Source organism: Molossus molossus, unplaced genomic scaffold (assembly GCF_014108415.1).
Source record: "Molossus molossus isolate mMolMol1 unplaced genomic scaffold, mMolMol1.p scaffold_m16_p_4, whole genome shotgun sequence".
Taxonomy (NCBI): Eukaryota; Metazoa; Chordata; class Mammalia; order Chiroptera; family Molossidae; genus Molossus; species Molossus molossus.
This window is the reverse complement of record NW_023425377.1, coordinates 69,118,324-69,132,934: the sequence shown is the minus strand read 5'-3', so window position 1 is coordinate 69,132,934 and position 14,611 is coordinate 69,118,324. Positions and strand designations below refer to the sequence as shown.

Here is a 14,611-nt window from a genome sequence, read left to right as displayed (position 1 = left end):
AGCTGCCTCTCCCACGCTGGAGCCTGGAGTGTATGAGTCTGAGTAAGTCCATGTGCAAGCCCTTTAAGAGGAGCAGCCTGGGCTCCAGCCACCTCGTCCTCCCTGAGCCTCAGTTCCTGCTAGTTTTTCAAGCCAGAAGTTATGGGGACTTCTCTTCCTGGCATTGGAACCCTGAACGGGGTGCCTGGTGTGGGACAAGGACCCCTCAGTCCTCAGGGAGGACCTTCCCCGCCAAGGTGTCCTGATTTTCATCCACCACACGTGGGTGTGGGACAAGCCCGTCACATCTCCGCCCTTCCTACCAGTCTCGATGTGGCTGCTTCTTTAATTTCGTATTTGTAGGACTTCCATTCAGCTTGATTTCAGGCGGATTTGAATGATGGCTGTTCTATAGTTTAGTTGTAACTTTGATGTGGTTGTGGGAGGACATGATGCCACGTATACCTACGCAGCCATCTTGACCAGAACTCTCTCAGTTTTCATTTTGAATTTTTTTTTTTTAAAGGACATTTTTCCATTTTTTATTCAGACAGAGCGGGAGTGAGAGAGAGGAACAGAGAGAGAGAAAAACATCAATGTGAAAGGGACACATCGAGTGGCTGCCACCAGCACGACCCAACCAGGGCCAGGGACAAACTGCAACCGAAGTACATGCCCTTAGCGGAAACCGAACCCGGGTCTCTCTGGACCACAGGCCGATGCTCTAACTGCTGAGCCAAACCGGCCAGGGCTTGAACAAACTTTTTAAACAGTTGTTTCACATGACATAATAATGTATATTTTACTGAGAATGCAAAATTGTTTCAGTTGATAGTTACATTCTGTCTAGAACATGAGAAAATATAAAATTTCTAGTCCTGGCAAAGCTACTGCTGATGGCAAATATGTGTCCAAAACACCATTAGCTTTAAAGCTCCATATATTATTTTTTTACTGTAAAAGTTCTCTGTAATTTTTTTTTTTTTTTTTAATCCTTACCTGAGGAGATTTTTCTACTTTTCAGATGGAGTGGGAGAGAGAGATAAAATCATTGACATGAGAGGGACACACTGACTGGTTGCCTCTTACACGACCCCACCAGGGCCGGGCACGAACAGCAACTGAGGTATGTGCTTTTCGCTGGAATTGAACCTACGACTCATTGGTCCATGGGCCAACGTTCTACTCCTGAGCCAAACTTACTGGAACTAAAAGTTCACTTTAAAACCTCCATTTAACTAGCTTTCTGGGTTTATCCGTGGTTTCTGTTTCTCCTGAAAACACACTGACTGTTGTCTCAGCATGCAGAATGCTTGTGGCCAGAAAACTACTTGCTAGCTCACTGAAGCATTTCTGCTCTCATTAATTGAGTTGAATCGTTTTAGGTCATCTCCAACCTGATTATGCTGTAGTTGCTGTTGCAATTGCATCATTTAATTAGATGTTATTTAAATGAAAGAACTATAAGAAGAAGAAGAAAGAGAGGGAGGAAGAGAAATGTGGTTTTATGAAACCCAAGTTGAATGCTTTGGAAAGACTTGATAAAAAAGGCATCACTTAAAAAAAATTGCTGTCAAATTAGATGTAAGATCATTGAAAACAATTTGGGTGGTCCTGCCGCTGTGGCTCAATGGTTGAACGTCGACCCATGCACCAAGAGGTTGCCAGTTCGATTCCCGGTCAGGGCACGTGCCCAGGTTGTGGGCCCGATCCCCAGTGGGGGGCATGCAGGAGACGGCCAATCGATGTTCTCGCTCATCGATGTTTCTCTCTCTCTCCCTCTCACTTCCTCTCTCTCTAAAATCAATAAAGGGGAAAATTTTTTTAAAAAAACAATTTGGGTGTAAAATTGTAAAAATCTGAAAGAATTCTGCACACAGATTGTTTTGCAAGGACCCCTAATTTCTTGTTCCATGTGAATGAAACAAACTAGAGCATAAACAGAAATCTATGTGAGTGACTTAGTCAAGAAAGTTGATACGGATCCACCATCAGCTCATTCATAGTGTGAATGAAAAAAGGGGTCATATACTAAACCTAACAAGCTCAGAGGCTGAAGGTAACCACATAGGATGGTCTGAACATAAAAATTCCTAACTAAAAGCAGGTCATGCCCTGGCCAGTTTGGCTCAGCGGTTGGAGCATCGGCCTGCGGTACAGAGAGACCCGGGTTCGGTTCCCGCTAAGGGCACGTACCTCGGTTGCGGTTTGTCCCCGGCCCTGGTTGGTCATGCGGGTGGCAGCCACTCGATGTGTCCCTTCACATCGATGTTTCTCTCTCTCTCTTCCTCTCTCTCCCTCTCGCTCTATCTGAACAAAAAATGGAAAAATGTCCTCGGGTGAGGATAAAAAAAAAAAGCAGGTCATAGCGGATAGTCACATCCTAGACCTGTAGCTTCCTTGACAAAGGTCAATCTTTACTTATGTGAGCCTATCTATTGTCTTTTTGCATCTAAGATAACATGCCTAATTGTCAGAGTAATCTTTTACAACCCCACAGAGCACAACTTCACACCAGAGCAGAAGACCACAGAACCCTCATTGTTATCTTGTTCCCCAGTACCATCTCTATGTGCTGTAAATGTTAATTATCAGCTATGCTGTACCCTCCGATGTAAAAAAGGGTACCTCCTCATTGTACTCTTTGTCAAGTCCCAAAGGTTTCCCCGCTTTGCTCTCTCCCATCCCTCTAATCTACCACCAATGGGTTTCATATAAACCTACATTTCTTCTTTTATTCTAATGTATAAAATAAGCTGCAAGACTGTATGTTTGCACATATTTATCTTCCCACTATTACAGGATATTTCAACACTGGTCCTCATTACCACAAATGCAAGGGGATCTACTATCATAATCATAAAGGTCCCCTCATAAATTCAGGATTCATCAGAATCAGAGGAGGAGTGCTATTTGTCTTTATATGCCTAGTAATTAACTCAAAATTGATGCTAAAATTACATCTTGTTTATGGAAGGATGAAAGAAAGAAAGATAAGGGAAAGGAAGCAAAGAAAGTAAAGAAGATGGTCAGGGTTTCCTTTTAAAACTGTGCTGGTTTAGGTTTGGTTCCACTTTATTTTGTTTTTACAAATCTTTGCTCCACTGAAGAGTCACAAAGATGTTTATGAACAATATGCAAGTTGTCTCTAAACAACTCAGATAGGTCTTTGAGATACAGACTGCCGCCGGCATGAATTGTTTTATTTGGGGAAACAACGAGATTTACTGTAAGGATTCCATGGATTTTCCCAGAATCCTGCAGATTTCAGTGGAGCCCCAGGAATAAATCTGCATCTCTGACTCCCAGTTTTATGTTGCTTCCTTTACCCACCTCCCCACCACCTTTTTTTTTTTTTCTCACAGTAGACGCAGGCTACTCATGGAACCAGAAAATCAAACAGCAGTCTTAGAATTCCTCCTCCTGAGACTCTCAGAAAAGCCAGAGCATCATGCCTTCCTCTTTGGTCTGTTCTTGTCCATGTACCTGATCACTGTCTTTGGGAACCTGCTCATCATGCTGACCATCATCTCAGACTCCCACCTCCACACACCCATGTACTTCTTCCTCGCCAACCTCTCCCTCATTGATGCCTTCTTCTCATCTACCACTGTCCCCAAGATGCTGGCAAACCTCTGGTCCCAGAGCCGAGCCATCCCTTTTGCCGGCTGCCTTGTTCAGATGTATGCCTTCCACCTGTTCGGGAACATGGACAGCTTCCTCTTGGCCATGATGGCCATTGACCGGTTTGTGGCCATTGTCTACCCTCTGCGCTACTTGGTCATCATGAGCCCCCGTGTCTGTGGGCTGCTGGTCGGTGGGCCATGGCTGATCTCCAACCTCCAGTCACTCGTGCACACCTGCCTCATGGCTCAACTGACCTTCTGCGCAGGCTCTGAAATTCCCCACTTCTTCTGTGACCTCATGCCCCTGCTGAAGCTCTCCTGCTCCGACACACACACCAACGAGTTGGTGATCTTTGCTTTTGGCATCCTCATGGGCATCAGCCCACTCGCATGCATCCTCATCTCTTACACCTGCATCTTCTGGGTGGTCTTCAAGATCCCTTCTTCTCAGGGCAAATGGAAAGCCTTCTCCACTTGTGGCTCCCACCTCACTGTGGTGTCACTGTTCTATGGCACCATCTTCGCCGTGTACTTGCAGCCCGCATCTCCGTCTTCCTCCCAGAAGGACAAGGCGGCTGCCCTGATGTGCGGTGTGGTCATCCCCATGCTGAACCCCTTTATCTACAGTCTAAGGAACAAGGACATAAAAGCAGCCCTGAGGAAGCTCCTCAGCAGAACCACCTCTCAGTCCTAGGGTGGGACAGGTATTGAGCATCTACTGTGTTCCAGGATCACAGTAGGGTACCAGGGAGAATGAGATGCATGCCATCTCTGACCTCAAGGTGTTCAGAGTCTAGTGGGGGATAGAGACATGTAAACAAATTGTTACAATATGACAAATGTGTCACAAAAGGATGAATGAAGAGCTACAGAAACCCAAAGGGAGAGGCACCCATTTCTCCTTGATTTATCTTCCCTGTGAAGATCAAAGTATCAGGGAGAACTTTCAATTAGCTCTCTGCAGTATCAACCTTGTAGGATTGCTATGTGTATAATACTAGTCAAACAAAAGATTGGCTACTCCCATTTTAATGTTGATAAAGCCAGCTACCCTTGTGACTTGGGGAAGGACTTTGATAGTATCTAATTAGATTAGCTCTCTTGTGATTGGCTTCAGCATCCACCAGGTGTCACTGGGGACCTTGTGGCCATGACTTTAGGTGGGGATCATCGTCATCAACAGGACTTCCATGCATGCCACCCACCCTCACACTGGTCATAGGAGACCATGACACTGTCTCAGGGGATTGGGCGGTCACTGGACCTGAGAATCTGCCTTCTTCATGCTCTTCAGGTGGCTAATGTGGGGAGTTCATGGGCCACAGTTTGAGGACACAGGTCCTGGACAAGCTCCAGTGTCCATGTGTTTCCTGTGATGTCCATGTGTTTCCTGTGATGCCCATTACCTGACTCCAACCCCAATATAATTCTACAGGCATGATCAGCAACAAGCAGATAGGGTAGCAGGAAATTCACAGAGAATGTCCTCCCAAAAAGATATGTTGAAGTCTATCCCCCAGGACCTCAGAATGTTATCAAGGGTTCTGATCCAATATGACTACTTTATGACTACCTTATAAGAAGGAAGAATTTGCCCCTGCTGGTTTTGCTCAGCAGAGCGTTGGCCAGACCAAAGAGTCGCGGTTCGATTCCAGTCAAGGGTACATACCTGGGTTGCGGTTTGGTCCCTGGCCATGGTTGGGGTCATGCGGGAGACAATCAGTCGATGAATCAATGTATCTCTCTCACATCGATGTTTCTTTCTCTTTCTCTCTCTCTCTCTTCCCCCCTCCCTCCCACCTTATCTGGAAAAAAAATTAAAAATAAAAGAAGAAAGAATTTGGACACAGACACACACACCCAGGGAGAACACCATGTGAAGATGAAGGAAGAGATCAGGGTGATGCTTTTACAAGCCAAGGAATGACACCAATTGCCAGCAGACCACCAGAAGCCAGGGGAGAGGCATAGAACAGATTCTCCTTCAAAGCCCCCAGAAGGATCCAACCCTGCCAACAACTTTGATCTCAGATTTCTGGCTTCCAGAACTGTGACCAAAAAAATTTCTCTGTATAAGTCTCCCAGTTTGTGGTACTTTGTTACTCAGTCCCAGCAAATGCATATAGTTAGTTAGGAAAAACTGGCATTGGACAAAAACCATTCCCAGATATATCTTCTCAACTTCATGACCTAAGGAGTGTTCTGGTTATGGGGGTCTGGGCTGCAAATGGACAAAATGATAAAAGATTTAAGTGCATAAATTCATTTTCTGGGTCTCAATGTGATGACAAAAATAACACCAACAGCTGAGATTTATTAGTAACTGGCATGGGGCTAAGCCTTTAATATGCATTATCTCATTAAACTTTCAACAACAACTCTGGCTGGTTTGGCTCAGCAGTAGAGCCTCGGCCCATGGACCAATGAATCCTGGGTTCAATTCTGGTCAAGGGCATGTACCTCAGTTGCGGTTCATCCCTGGCCCTGGTCAGGGACATGCAGGAAGCAACCAATCAATGTGTCTCTCTCACAGCAATCTCTTCTCTTCTCTTCTCTTCTCTTCTCTTCTCTTCTCTTCTCTTCTCTTCTCTTCTCTTCTCTTCTCTCTCTCTCCCCCCCCCCCCCGAAAATAAATGGAAAAATATCCTTGGATGAGGATAAAAAAAAATTTTTTTCAACAACAATGCTTACAAGGTAGGTAATAAAACTCCTTGTTTTACAGATGACAAAACTGAAGCTTAAAAAGGGAAGCTGCTAATAAGTGGTACCTAAGGTTCATAACAGAGGGCCCACCTCAGAGTCCTAGGTCTTAATAACACACGATATTGTCTAGAATTCAATGCCTAGACCAGGGGCTGTAAACTCAGGCTCCGTGAGCCAAACCCAGTTTGCAGCCTGTTTTGGTACAGACTGCAAGCTGAGAATATTTTTTACATTTTTAAATAGTTGGAAAAATTAAAAGAAGAAGACTATCCTGGGACATTAAAATTATGTAAAATTCTAATTTTCACACCCATAAATAAAGTTTTCTGGGAACAAAGCCAAGCTCATGTGTTTATATATTATCTATGGCTCTTTCAAGCCACAAGGCAGAATTGAGAGCTCTTGACAGAGACCCTATGACATGCAAAGTCTAAAATATTTACTATCTGGCCTTTTACTGAGTTGGTTGACCATTTTCTATAGAAAAAGCAAAGCCTGATACTCATGTAGGTCAGGAATCAGAAGCATCAGCATCATGGAAGCTTGCTAGAAATGAAGGCTCAGATGCTGTAGCAGACAACTCACTGAATCAAATTTTTTTTGTATTGATTTCAGAGAGAAGGGGAGAGAGAGAAACACCATATGGGTCAGTTGCCTCTCCACATGCCCCGACCAGGGATTCAACCCACATGATCATATCACTAGATGCTGAAAAAGCATTTGACAAAATCCAGCACCCATTTCTGATAAAAAGGCTAAGCAATGTGGGAATAGAGGGATCATATCTCGACATAATAACGGCCATATATGAAAGACCTACAGCCAACATCATACTCAATGGGCAAAAACTGAAAGCATTTCCCTTAAGAACAGGACCAAGACAAGGATGCCCACTCTTGCCACTCTTATTTAACATAATACTGGAAGTCTTAGCCACAGCAATCAGACAGGAAGAAAAAATAAAAGGGATCCAAATTGGAAAGGAGGAAGTGAAACTGTCATTATTCACAGATCACATGATACTGTATGTAGAAAACTCCAAAGACTCCATCAAAAATTTACTAGACTTAATAAATGAATTTGGCAAAGTAGAAGGATACAAAATTAACATCAAGAAATCGACAGCATTCTTATACACCAATGATGAACTCACAGAAAGAGAAACTAAAAAAAAAAAAAAAATCCCATTTACCACTGTAGCAAAAAAAGTAAGATACCTAGGAATAAACTTAACCAAAGAAATAAAGGACCTATTTGCAGAAAACTACAGGCCATTGAAAAATGAAATAGAGAGAGATATAAAAAGTGGAAGCACATACCTTGTTCATAGATTGGAAGAATTAACATCGTTATAATGTCCATACTGCCCAAAGCAATCTATAGATTCAATGCAATCCCCATCAAAATACCACCAACATACTTCACAGAACTAGAACAAATACTTCAAAAGTTCATAAGGAACCAACAAAGACCTCGAATAGCCACAGCAATCTTGGAAAAGAAGAACAAAGTAGGAGGGATCACATTACCAGATTTCAGTTTATACTACAAAGCCACTGTAATCAAAACAGCCTGGTACTGGCACAAGAATAGTCATATAGACCAGTGGAACAGAACAGAGAACCCAGAAATGGACCCAAGGTAATATGCTCAATTAATATTTGACAAAGGTGGCAAGAGCATACAGTGGAGGAAAGACAGCCTCTTTAATAAATGGTGTTGGGAAAACTGGACAGCTACATGCAAAAAATGAAACTAGACCATCAACTTACACCATACACAAGAATAAACTCAAAATATATAAAAGACTTAAATGTGACTCATGAATCCATAAAAATCCTAGAAGAAACTGTAGGCAACAAAATTTCAGACATCATACGGAGCAGAATTTTCACTGATACATCACCTAAGGCAACAGAAACAAAGGAGAAAATGAACACATGGGACAACATCAAACTCAAAAACTTCTGCACAGCAAAAGATACAATCATCAAAATGGAAAGGCAACCCACTGTATGGGAGAGCATAATTGCCAATGATGTATCAGATAAGGGGTTAATTTCCAATATATATAGAGTACTCATACAACTCAACAAAAGGAAGACAAAGAACCCAATTTAAAAATGGGCAGAGGAACTAAACAGACACCTCTCCAAACAAATGGCTAAAAGACATATGAAGAAATGCTCAACATCACTAATCATCAGAGAGATGCAAATTTAAAAAAAAAAAATGAGGGGGGAACTTCCAGTCAAAATGGCGGCGTAGGTAAACGCGGTATTGCGTCCTCCCACAACTACATCAAAGTTACAACTAAACTCCAGAACAACCATCATTCAAAACCACCTGAAATCAAGCTGAATGGAAGTCCTCCAACTACAAAATTAAAGAAGCAGCCACATGGAGACCAGTAGGAGGGGCAGAGGCAGATGGGCTGGTCCTACACCCATGTGTGGCGGAAAAAATCAGGAGGATACCTTGGCTGGGAAGGTCCTCCCTGAGGACTGAGGGGTCCCCGTCCCACACCAGACGCCTCGCTCAGGGTTCCAGTGCCAGGAAGAGAAGTCTCCATAACTTCTGGCTGGAAAAACCAGCAGAAACTGAGGCTTAGGGAAGCTAACGCGGCTGGAGTCCCAGGCAGCTTTTTAAAGGGTCCATGCACAGAAGTATTGGACTCACTCCCTCTAAGCTTGGAGGGAGGCAGCTCGAGGGTCGCCAGAGACATACAGGGAAGAACTGAGCTGTTTGGCACTGGAGTGAGGGCTGGAGAGGGGGCTTTCTACAGAACAAACTTGCTGTCAGAGGCCTTTGTTCCTTTGGTGAGCCCTTCCCTGGGGCGGCAGAAAGCCACCATATCTGGGACTCCAGCAACCTAACACTGGTAGCCCCGCCCTGGTGATTCCCTGAGGCCCTGCCCCACCCAACTTTCAGGCCCACCCAAGCTGTTGCCAGTTGCTTTTCCATAGGATTGGCCTGCCTTGGATCCTGCTTCAGGTTTTCCTAAATTCTTTCAAATAAGCAGCATCTGGTCTCAGCTAGCCCTATACCTCTCATTAAGTTATACATAGAAACAAACGCAGGGAGGCGGCCAAAATGAGGAGACAAAGAAACGGGCCCCAAATGAAAGAACAGAACAATACCCCAGGAAAAGAACTAAGTGAAATGGAGATAAGCAACCTAAGAGATGCTGAGTTCAAAATACTGCTTATAAGGATGCTCAATGAACTTAGTGAGAACCTCAATGAACTTATTGACGGCCTCAAGAACATAAAAAAGGACCAGTCAGAAATGATGGATGCACAGTCAGAAATGAAGGAGGCACTAACTGAAATAAAGAATAATTTACACAGATTCAATAGTAGAGTACATAAATCCAAGAAGCAAACCATCGATTTGGAGTATAATGAAGCAATAAACACCCAATCAGAACAGCAAAAAGAATCTAAAAAATGAGGATAGTGTAAGGAGCCTCAGAGACAACTTCAATCGTGCCAACATTCATATCTTGGGGGTGCCAGAAAGAGAAGAGAGAGAACAAGAAATTGAAAACCTGTTTGAAACAATAAAGAAAATTTTCCTAACTTGGTGAAGGAAACAGACATACAAGTCCAGGAAGCACAGAGAGTCCCAAACAAGATGAACCTAAAGAGGCCTACACCAAGACACATCATCATCAAAATGCAAAAGTTTCAAGACAAAGAGAGAATCTTAAAAGTAGCAAGAGAAAAGCAGTTAGTTACCTACAAGGGAGTTCCCATAAGTCTGTCAGCTGATTTCTCAAAAGTAACTTTGCAGGCCAGAAGGGAGTGGCAAGAAATATTCAGAGTGATGAAAAGCAAGAACCTACAACCATGATTACTCTATCCTGCAAAGCTGTCATTTAGAATCCATGGCCATATAAAGACTTCCCCAGACAAGAAAAAGTTAAAGGACTTCATCACCACCAAACCGTTATTATATGAAATGTTGAAGGGTCTTTTTGAAGAAAAAGATAAAATATATGAACAAACAAAATGTCAATGAATACATATCTATCGACAATTGAATCTACAAACAAAATGAACAGGCAGAACGGAAACATTCTCATAGATACAGAGAACATTTTGTTGGTTGCCAGATGGGAGGGGGGTTGGGGGAATGGGTAAAAAAGGTGAAGGGATTAAGTAGTACAAATTCACTGCTAGACTGACAAACCTCAAGGGGAAAGGGGTTGGGGGGTGGGAAGAAATAAACCAAAGAACTTATATGCATAGCCAATGGACACAGACAATAGTGTGGAAAAAGGTGGGAGTGGGGTGGGAGTGGGGAGGAGGGGGTCATTGGGGGCAAAATGAGAAACATCTGTAATACATTCCACAAATTTAAAAAAAAACAATGAGGTATCACCTCACACCTGTCAGAACGGCCGCCATTAACAAATCATCAAACAACAAGTGTTGGCAAGGATGTGGAGAAAAGGGGACTCTAATACACTGCTGGTGGGAATGCAGACTGGTGCGGCCACTATGGAGAACAATATGGTGTTACCTCAAAAAATTAAAAATTGAACTTCCATTTGACCCAGTGATCCCATTTCTAGGAATATACCCTTAGAAGCCTGAAACACCAATCAAAAAGAATATATGTACCCCCATGTTCATAGCAGCACTATTTACAATAGCTAAGATCTGGAAACAGCCCAAATGTCCATCAGTAGACGAATAAATAAAAAAGCTGTGGTATATATACACAATGGAGTACTATGCATCTGTAAGAAAGAAAGATCTCTTATCCTTTGAGATGACATGGAGGGACCTGGAAAGTATTATCCTAAGCGAAACAAGCCAAAAAGAAAAAGATAAGTATCATATGATCTCACTTATTTTTGGAATATAATGAACATAACAGTCTGAGGAGTGGAGTAGTCCCAGAGACGTGGAAGTAGGGTACAGACTGACAATCCCCAGAAAAGGGGGTGGTGGGGGTGGGTGTGGAGAGATAAACCACAGAACGTATATGCATTTGCACATGAAAAATGGACTTGGACAACAAGGTTGGGGAAAGGGTGGAGAGGGATGGGGAGGGGGTAATCAGTCGAAGAAAAAAGAATTATCTGTAACAAAAATAAATTAATTAGCCCTGGCCGGTTTGGCTCAGCAGTTAGAGCGTCAGCCTGTGGTCCAGAGAGACCCAGGTTCGGTTCCCGCTAGGGGCACGTACCTCAGTTGCAGTTTGCCCCCGGCCCTGGTTGGTCGTGCAAGTGGCAGCCACTCGATGTGTCCCTTGCATGTCGATGTTTCTCTCTCTCTGTCTCTCTTCCTCTCCCTCCCTCCCACTCTCTCTGAACCAAAAATGGAAAAATGTCCTCGGGTGAGGCAAAAAAATAATAATAATAATTAATTAAATTAAAAAAGAAATTGATGGCATTGTTTTATACCAATAATGAACTCACAGAAAGAGAAACTAAAAAAACAATCCCATTTACCATCATGGCAAAAAAATTTAGATACCTAGGAATAAACTTCACCAAAGAAGTAAAAAACCTATTTGCAGAAAACTATAGGACATTGGAAAAAGAAATAGAGGAAGATATAAAAAGTAGAAGCATATACCTTGTTCATGAATTGAAAGAATTAACATCATTAAAATGTCCATACTGCCTGGGCCAGTTTGGCTCAGCGGTTAGAGCATCAGCCTGCAGTCCAGAGACCCGGAGTCAGTTCCCACTAGGAGCGCATACCCAGGTTGCAGTTTATCCCCGGCCCTGGTTGGCTGTGGGTGGCAGTCACTCGATGTGTCCCTTTCACATAGATGTTTCTCTCTCTCTCTCTTCCTCTCTCTAGCTTCCCACTCTATCTGAGCAAAAAAATGGATAAATAAATAAATAAATATAAAATGTCCATACTACCCTAAGCAATCTATAGACTCAATGCAATCCCCGTCAAAATACCAACAACATATTTCACAGAACTAGAACAAATACTTCAAAAGTTCATATGAAACCAAAAAGGACCCCGAATAGCCATAGCAATCTTGAAAAAGAAGGACAGGGTAGGTGGGATCACAATACTGAATATCAGGTTATACTACAAAGCGACTGTAATCAAAACAACCTGGTACTGGCACAAGAACAGGCATATAGATCAGTGGAACAGAACAAAAACCCGAAAATTGACCAAAGACATTATGCTCAATTAATATTTGGCAAAGGTGGCAAGAGCATACAATGGAGTAAAGACAGCCTCTTTAATAAATGGTGTTGGGCCCTAGCCAGTTTGGCTCAGCAGTTAAATGATTGGCCCGTGAACCAGAGAGACCCAGGTTTGGTTCCCGCTAAGGGCACATACCTCGGTTGCAGGTTGTCCCCAGCCCCGGTGGGGTTGTGTGGGTGGCAACCACTCGATGTGTCTCTCTGCATCAATGTTTCTCTCTCTCTCTTCCTCCCACTCTCCCTCCTGCTCTATCTGAATATAAATGCAAAAACGTCCTCAGGTGAGAATAAAAAATAAATAAATAAACAGTGTTGGGAAAATTGGACAGCTACATGCAAAAAATGAAACTAAACCATCAACTTACACCATACACAAGAATAAACTCAAAATGGATAAAAAAATTAAATGTGACTCATGAATCCATAAAAACCCTAGAAGAGAATGTAGGCAACTAAATTTCAGACATCATACGCAGCAGAATTTTCACTGATACATCACGTAAGGCAACAGAAACAAAGGAGAAAATGAACACATGGGACTACATCAAACTCAAAAGCTTCTGCACAGCAAAAGAAACAACCATCAAAATGGAAAGGTAACCCACCGTATGGGAGAGCATAATTGCCAATGATGCATCAGATAAGGGGTTAATTTCCAAAATATATAAAGTGCTCATACAGTTCAATAAAAGAAAGACAAAGAACCCAATTTAAAAATGGGCAGAGGAACTAAACAGATACCTCTCCAAACAGGACATACGAATGGCCAAGAGACATATGAAGAAATGCTCAGCATCACTAATCATCAGAAAGATGCAAATTAAAACAACGATAAGGTATCACCTCACATCTGCCAGAATGACTGCCATCAACAAATCATCACACAACAAGTGCTGGCGAGAGTGTGAATAAAAGGGGACTTGAGTACACTGCTGGTGGGAATGCAGACTGGTGTAGCCATTATGTAAAACACTATGGTGTTACTACAAATTATTAAAAATTGAACTGCCATTTGACCCAGTGATCCCACTTCTAGGAATATACTCTAAAGCCTGAAACACCAAGCAGAGAAAGACAAATATCACATGGTCTCACTTATTTGTGGAATATAATGAACATAACAGTCTGAGGAACAGGGTAGACCCAGAGATGTGGAAGTAGGGTACAGACTGACAATCCTCAGAAAAGGGGGTGGGGGAGGAGGGAAGAGATAAACCACAGAACTTATATGGATGTACGCATAACAGATGGACATGGGCAACAAAGCTGGGGACTGGATGAGGGGGGAATGGAGAGGAGGGTGTCAATGCAGAAAAAAGGAGAAACATCTGTAACAAAAATAAATTAAAAAAAAAAAAAAAGAATTGTAGCTACAGTTTGAGGATGTGGCCACCAGGTGGCGATAGTGTCATTTTACAAAATGGATCAAAAGCTCTTCTCAGAGACACCCTAGCTGTGAACGGGCCCAGTTCCACACACTTCAGGTGGAATTCGCCCTTGAAAGGGAACATCATGTGCAAAGTTCCCATGGTGGAACGAAGTCTCAGTTGTTCAGAGAAACAACCAACAGTGAAAGTGCAGTGGGGTGTGCAGGGGTCTGTGGAGGGTAGCAGGGATCAGTCCTCACCACCCGGATTGATCCACAGGGTAGAGGTGACCATAATACGGGTTATTAAGCAGGGATATGCAGAGGGTTTGTGCTACAGAACCAACCCACTAGTGAGCCTTGGATTAGAAGTCCAAAAACTTTTTCTGTAAAGGGCCAGAGAATAAATATCATCAGCTTTATGGGTCATACAGTTTTTGTCACAATGACTCAGCTCTGCTGTTATAGAATGGAAGCCACAATAGACAATACATCAAAGAATGAGCATGTATGAGCACCCATGAAACTTTATAGACATTAAATCTTGAATTTCATATCATTTTACATGCAATAAAATATTGTCCATGTTTTTCTTACTGTTCCATTGAAAAAAATGTGTTAAGCCCTGGCCAGTTTGGCTCAGCAGTTAGAGCATCAGCCCACAGACAAATGAGTCGCAGGTTCAATTCTGGTCAAGGGCACATACATGGGTTGCAGTTCATCCCCATCCCTGGCCAGGATCCTGCG

The 14,611-nt window shown here is 42.8% G+C and overlaps 1 protein-coding gene across 1 annotated transcript; it reads left to right on the top strand.

Annotated features, from left to right (window-relative positions):
• The first annotated feature begins 3,360 nt into the window (after positions 1 to 3,360).
• LOC118616258 (olfactory receptor 1I1) lies at positions 3,361 to 4,299 on the top strand. Its single transcript, XM_036241770.1, has one exon. The coding sequence runs from the start codon at positions 3,361 to 3,363 to the stop codon at positions 4,297 to 4,299; it is 939 nt and encodes a 312-aa protein (XP_036097663.1).
• Positions 4,300 to 14,611: the final 10,312 nt, after the last annotated feature.

Excerpts from the sequence above, each read along its gene's own strand:
- LOC118616258 (XM_036241770.1), top strand. The coding sequence starts at position 3,361 with ATGGAACCAGAAAATCAAACAGCAGTCTTAGAATTCCTCCTCCTGAGA.